Source organism: Salvelinus sp. IW2-2015, linkage group LG8 (assembly GCF_002910315.2).
Source record: "Salvelinus sp. IW2-2015 linkage group LG8, ASM291031v2, whole genome shotgun sequence".
NCBI classification, from domain to species: domain Eukaryota; kingdom Metazoa; phylum Chordata; class Actinopteri; order Salmoniformes; family Salmonidae; genus Salvelinus; species Salvelinus sp. IW2-2015.
The window spans coordinates 52913968-52921158 of record NC_036848.1 but is presented as its reverse complement, the minus strand read 5'-3'; the positions used below and the strand labels follow the sequence as shown (position 1 = coordinate 52921158).

General features: G+C 43.2%; 1 protein-coding gene across 1 annotated transcript in view; it reads right to left on the bottom strand.

Annotated features, from left to right (window-relative positions):
• Window positions 1-472: 472 nt before the first annotated feature.
• LOC111967058 (melanin-concentrating hormone receptor 1) overlaps window positions 473-7191 on the bottom strand; it is a 10738-nt gene continuing 4019 nt past the window's right edge. Inside the window, exon 2 of the mRNA XM_023991961.2 lies at window positions 473-1148. Within this exon, the coding sequence (XP_023847729.1) occupies window positions 503-1148 (646 nt within the window). The 3' untranslated portion in view covers window positions 473-502. The remainder of the gene's footprint in view (window positions 1149-7191) is intronic.

The window sequence follows — 7191 nt, the reverse complement described above, 5'->3', positions numbered from 1 at the left end:
GGGGAGTGGTGTCATTAAGCGTGTGCAGGATGGACATTATGCTGCCCATAGCCTGAGGCTTGTATTTTCAGACCGGGCTACGGAGAGAGGGGGAGAGAGGGGAGAGAGAGGGAGAGGGGGAGAGAGAGGGAGCGAGGGGGAGAGAGGGAGCGAGGGGAAGAGAGGGGAGAGAGAGGGAGAGAGAGGGAGAGAGAGAGAGGCTGTCCTTAGATAACGATTGAGCAAACATTTGGATCAGAACAATGATTCTTAGTGATGGTGAAGCAGTTACAGTCAGATGGGTAAATCCATTCATCCACTAACACTTCTGTCCCCTGGAAAGATAACAGTGTAGTTCAGCTACTTTAACTTCAGTAATTCATAAACGCTAAACTTCGTCGAAGATAGCAGAACGAAAACAGTTGACTTGTGGTAGTCTTATTGGGACCAACCGACAGCCCACCTGTCGACCTTATTGACCCAAAAGTCACACACACACAGTATATGAGTGGCAATATCTGTACTATAAGATGACTGTGCAGCGGTAGTTTGGGTCGGTGGACACGCTGGAGCCGTCTGCCTTGATTRCAGTGGTCTTGGAGGAGTTCTGCTGCGARCTCCTCAASTCCTTCCTGTGACAGAGACGCTCGCGGTAGTTCTGAGCGAAGATGAGCAGCATCAGAGGGTTRATGCAGCTGTGGGAGTAACTCAGACAGATMSTGATGTTGTAGACATASACAAAGGTGTTGGTYGGCCTGTTGTTGCTCAAGTTAATCACCTGGATCACGTGATACGGGCTCCAGCACACCAGGAAGAGAGCAATGACCATCACCACGGTCTTGGTGGCGCGCTTCGCCCAGACAGACTGTTTACGCTTGACTCGGCGGATGGATCTGAAGACGTGGTAGAGGGTGAGGGAGTAGAAGGTGGAGATGATGATGAGAGGGAAGATGAAGCCCAGGATGGACTGGTAGAGAGTGTACCAGTACATGTCCTCAGGACCGTCCAGGAACATCATGCATATCTCCAAGTCGCTCTTCCTCACCACCATGGCGTAGATCATGACKGGCACGGTCATCAGGAAGCTGCCGACCCACACCAGGATGTTGATGATGATGGTCCACTGGATGGTCCGCTTCTCTGAGGAGGGGTGGACGATGGCAATGTATCTAGAAACAAAGAGACACATCAGGTTTAGGGACCAGCGGTGAGGTCAGGGGTTAGGTTATGGACTAGATTGTGCCCAATTGCACCCCGTTCCCTATATAGTGCACTAATTTTGACCAGAGCCCATTGCTTTACACAGTGCGCTACTTTGCACCAAAATAATGCATTACGAGCCTCGCAAAAGTATTCATCCCCCTTGGCGTTTTTCCTATTTTGTTGCATTACAACCTGCTAATTTAAATGGATTTTTATTTGGTATCATGGAAATGAATACACCAAAAAATGTCCCAAATGGTTAGAAGTGAATGTAAAATAACCCCTAAATAAGATCTGGTGCAACCAATTACCTTCAGAAGTCACATAATTAGTTAAATAAAAAGTCCACCTGTGTACAATCTAAGTGTCACATGATCTGTCACATGATCTCAGTATTATATATCTGAGCCTCTCCTTACTCCTGTTCACCCACGACTGCGTGCCATGCACGCCTCCAACTCAATCATCAATGTTTGCGGATGACACTACAGTCGTAGGCTTGATTACCAACAACGACGAACGGCTACAGGGAGGAGGTAGGCCACTCGGAGGTTGTCAGGAAATAACCTCACACTCAACGTCAACAAAACAAAGGAGATGATTGTGGACTTCAGGAAACAGCGGGGACACGCCCCTATCCACATCGACGGAGTCAGTAGGGAGAAGTGAGAAGTTTTAGTTCCTCGGTGTAACATCACGGACAAACTGAATTGGTCCACCCACACAGACAGCGTTGTGAAAGAAGGCGCAGCAGCGCCTCTTCAACCTCAGGAGCTGAAGAAATTCGGCTTGTCACCAAAAGCACTCACAACTTCTACAGATGCACAATCGAGAGCATCCTGTCGGGCTGTATCACCGCCTGGTACGGCAACTGCTCCGCCACAACCGTAAGGCTCTCCAGAGGTAGTGAGGTCTGCAGAACATCACCGGGGGCAAACTACCTGCCCTCAGGACACCTAAACCACCCGATGTCACAGGAAGGCCATAAAGAATCATACAAGGACACACAATCGCACCGCAAGAGACTGCTGCACCCCGCTATCATCCAGAAGGCCGAGGTCAGTACAGTGCATCAAAGCAGGGACCGAGAGGACTGAAAAACAGCTTCTATCTCAAGGCCATCAGACTGTTAAACCACCACTAACAATTTAACGCGACTAATAACTGAATCAACTCCACCACTTTAAAAATGGGAATTGATGGAAATTATGTAAAAATGTCCACTAGCCACTTTAAACAATGCCACTTAAATATATGTTTACATACCCTACACTTACCCATCTCATAATGATAGTATATACGTTACTCTATTCATCTACTGCATCTTGCCATCTTTATGTAATATGCAGTATCACTAGCCACTTTAAACTATGCCACTTTATGTTTACATACCCTACAGTACTCATCTCATATGTATATACTTACTCTATACCATCTACTGCATCTTGCCTATGCCGTTCTGTACCATCACTCATTCATATATCTTTATGTACATTTCTTTATCCCTTTACACTTGTGTGTATAAGGTAGTAGTTGTGGAATTGTTTAGGTTAGTACTTGTTGGTTATTACTGCATTGTCGAACTAGAAGCACAAGCATTTCGCTACACTCGCATTAATATCTGCTAACCATGTGTATGTGACACATAAATTTGATTTGATTTGATTTGATTTATACACCTTTCTGAAAGGCCCCAGAGTCTGCAACACCACTAGCAAGGGCACATACCAAGCAAGCGGCACCATGAAGCCCAAGGAGCTCTAAAAAACAGGTCAGGGACAAAGTTGTGGAGATGTACAGATCAGGTTGGGTTATAAAAAATATTCTGAACTTTGAACTCCACGGAGCACATTAAATCCATTATTAAAAAAATAAAAAATATGTGCACCACAATAAGCCTGCCAAGCGAGGGCCGCCACCAAAATCACAGACCAGGCAAGGAGGGCATATATCAGGAGTCAACAAAGAGACCAATAAACCCTGAAGAGCTGCAAAGCTCCACAGCGGAGATTGAGTATCTGTCCATAGGACCACTTTAAGCCCTAACACTACACAGAGCTGGCTTTATGGAAGTGTGGCCAGAAAGAAAAGCCAATGCATAAGAAAAGTATAAGCAACGTTTGGTGTTCACCAAAAGGCATGTGGGGGAACTCCCAAACATATGGAAGAAGGTTACTCTGGTCAGATGAGACTAAAATGTAGCTTTTTGGCCATCAAGGAATATGCTATGTCTGGCTCAAACCCAACACCTCTCATCACCCCGAGAACACCATCCCCACAGTGAAGCATGGTGGTGGCAGCATCATGCTGTGGGGATGTTTTTCATCGGCAGGGACTTTGAAACTGGTCAGAATTGGACTGATGGATGGCGCTAAATACAGGGAAATTCTTGAAGGAAACGTGCATACTGTTAAAGTTACATTTGAGTGGTTTAAGGGGAAACATTTACATCCATACAAAACATAAATTTCTGAGCACCTCCCAGACGTATGTTTTGAACTAATAGTTACTGTAGACAGTAAAGGACAAAGGGGAGGTTGGTTGGGGAGGACGGGTGGGTGTACACTATGACCATCTAGCATGTTCGAGACACGTCAGGGACAACTGTAGCATTTTTAGTTTGGTACTTTTCCCCCCCAATTTCATGACATCCAATTGGTAGATACAGTCTTGTCCCATCGCTGCAACTCCTGTACGGACTCAGGAGAGGCGAAGCTCGAGAGCCATGCGTCATCCGAAACACGACCCCACCAAGCCACACTGCTTCTTGACACACTGCCCGCTTAACCCGGAAGCCAGCCGCACTAATGTGTACAGCTTTCGCCCGAAGTCAGCGTTCATGCACCCGGCCRCCACAAGGAATCGCAAGAGTGTGATGGAACAAGGACATCACAACCAGCAAAACCCTCCCCTAACCCGGACGACACTGGGACAATTGTGYGCCACCTCATGGGTCTCCCGGTCACGGCCGGCTGCGTCACAGCCCGGGATTGAACCTGGATCGGTAGTGACGCCTATARCACTGCGATTCAGTGCCTTAGACCGCTGCGCCACTCGGGAGGCCACCCTTCCCCTTATTCTAACCTTAACCCATTTCACCTAACCTGCTAAGGTTAGGAAAACAGATTATTGTTGTGAAGAGAAACAGATGATAGAAAACAGATTATTGTATTCAGGGATGTCAGTGTGTTGTGAAGAGATACAGATGATAGAAAACAGATTATTGATTTCAGGGATGTGAGTGTTTTGTGAAGAGATACAGTAGATGTACTTGAGTTCATGTGTATGTGCAGAAAAATTTGTATATTATGGGTTGTCGTGTGTGTGTGTGTGTGTGTGTGTGTGTGTGTGTGTGTGTGTGTGTGTGAGAGAGAGAGTGTGTGTGTACTCGCGTGTGTTTATGCACAATGTCATACTGAGTGAGATTTAATTTGGTATTTGCCATAGTGTTCATTGAAACCCAGTGTGATAATGTGATGTTCCAATCTTAGTACACACACGATGTGTCTGCGATGTCTGAACGTGTAACAACAGAACAGAGATGTTGAATCAGTCAAAACAAGAACAGAGATGTTGAATCAGTCAAAACAAGAACAGAGATGTTGAATCAGTCAAAACAAGTCCGAGTACTGCCGCTCCATGAATGTGAACGTCCAGAGTAGAGGGGATGGAGACAGAAACCCTGTTCCCCAAAATAGCACAAATATCTCTACACGGGTCATTCAGGAGACTCCACTGTGACTCCACTGTGAGGATTATTTCGTTTCGTTCTGTCTAGTCCAGACAGAGGCATGTGTATGTCATGTGTATGTCATGTGTATGTCATGTGAATACACAGACAGAAAAAACACCATAACTAAATAATATTTGTCTACCGGTATTTGTCATCCCATTATTTATATTTCTACTTTGCACATTCTTCCACTGCAAATCTACCATTCCAGTGTTTTACTTGCTGTATTGTATTTATTTCGCCACCATGGCCTTTTTTTTTGCCTTTTACCTCCCTTATCTCACCTCACTTGCTCACATTGTATATAGACATATTTTTCTAYTGTATTATTGACTGTATGTTTGTTTTACTCCATGTGTAACTCTGTGTTGTTTGTATGTGTCGAACTGCTTTGCTTTATTCTTGGCCAGGTCGCAATTGTAAATGAGAATTTGTTCTCAACTTGCCTACCTGGTTAAATAAAGGTGAAATAAAATTAAAAAATGAAAAAATCCCAAGAAAAGCAAACAGTAATTAGTTAACTTGGAATAAAACGTTTTGTGTTTGAATATATAAGATATTAATATAGCCTATTCATACAGTATTTCCCCCTGAGAGCAGTTAGAACTCTAATCATGATGTTACATTAAATAAATCTAATAATGTCATGAGGGAATCAGTTGGCTTCATCCTAAAAGCTTATTATTATTTCTTATCTTATTCTATATATAGTGCATTTTTCAACAGAGTCCTATACTGCTCTATCAAGAAAAAAAAGGTAGTAACTGCTCATTTGGTCTAAAATAAGTTAATATAATTTTTGCTACATTAATATACATACTTAATCATGTGGACAAGTATCCTGCCTTGATTGTATTGTGTTTTGGAGAAAATGGGGGTCATGTTAGCAGTAACTACATAAAGTTACTGTGAAAACCAAGGTAAATAATTTAAAAAAATCTCAGTTCCACGCTATGAGCAGTTACTGCCTTTTTTTTGTTGCTTGGTAGGGCAGTATATGCCCTGGTCAGAAGTAGTGCACTACCCCCTATGGGCCCTGGTCAGAAGTAGTKCACTACCCCCCTATGGGCCCTGGTCAGAAGTAGTGCACTACCCCCTATGGGCCCTGGTCAAAAGTAGTGCACTATTAAGGGAATAGGGTGCCATTTGGGATGCACCCCATGGCACTGGCATATGCCCAAGGTCATGGGTTGAATTCCTTCAAGGATCACATACTAAATGAATGAATGCACTCACTGTACTATAGGTGGCTTTTGGATGAAAACATCTGCAAAGTGGCATACCGTATACTATTATAATATAATAACATTTTAGGATTAATGAAGCTGGGAGCTGATAGAAGTCCATCATATAAGCTGTCATGAATACGTAACAGTTAGACTGATGACTGGCGTACTGCTTGATGTACAACACGAAGTCAACCACGGTTACGTCCCGAATAGCACCCTATTCCCTAAATAGTGTCCTATATTTTACCGGAGTCCTATGAGCCCTTGTCAAAGGTAGTGCACTACATTTGAAAAAAAAAGGGTACATTTGGCATGCATTGAATCCTAAAATAAACGATCAGAGATACAGATTGTTGAAAACAGTTTTTTACTGCTGATGTTAAATCAAATTAAAGTTAAGTCTACAGCCATCTGCTGTACTATGCTGCTGGACTTAACCAGCGTGTGTCATATGTCTATGAACGAAGGAACATAACCCTACAGCCATTCTCTGATATCAGAGAATTAATGAGGAAGAATTTGCTCTGCACTAGTTATATCTTTCATGATACTGAATACATCCAAGGCAGGTCAAGGGATGGAGGGATGACCATAGCGATATTACTGTAGAGATGTCTACATATGGACCATAGAGATATTACTGTAGAGATGTCTACATATGGAATAGAGATTATTCTGTAAAGATGTCTTCATGAACATTAGAATATTACTGTAGAGATGTCTTCATGACCATAGAGATATTACTGTAGAGATGTCTTCATGACCATAGAGATATTACTGTAGAGATGTCTTCATGACCATAGAAGATATTACTGTAGAGATGTCTTCATGACACTAGAGATATTTATTCTTGTAGAGATGTTCATGACATGAGATATTACTTGTGAGATGTCTACATGACCATAGAGAGATATTACTTTTGTAGAAATGTCTTCATTGACAATGAGATAGTTACTGTAAGAGATGTCGTCTAGAGAAAGGAGTCACTTCTGAGATGTGCATATTTTTTTGTGCCATGTCCTGTTCTTGTCCAGCGACGGTGGGTTT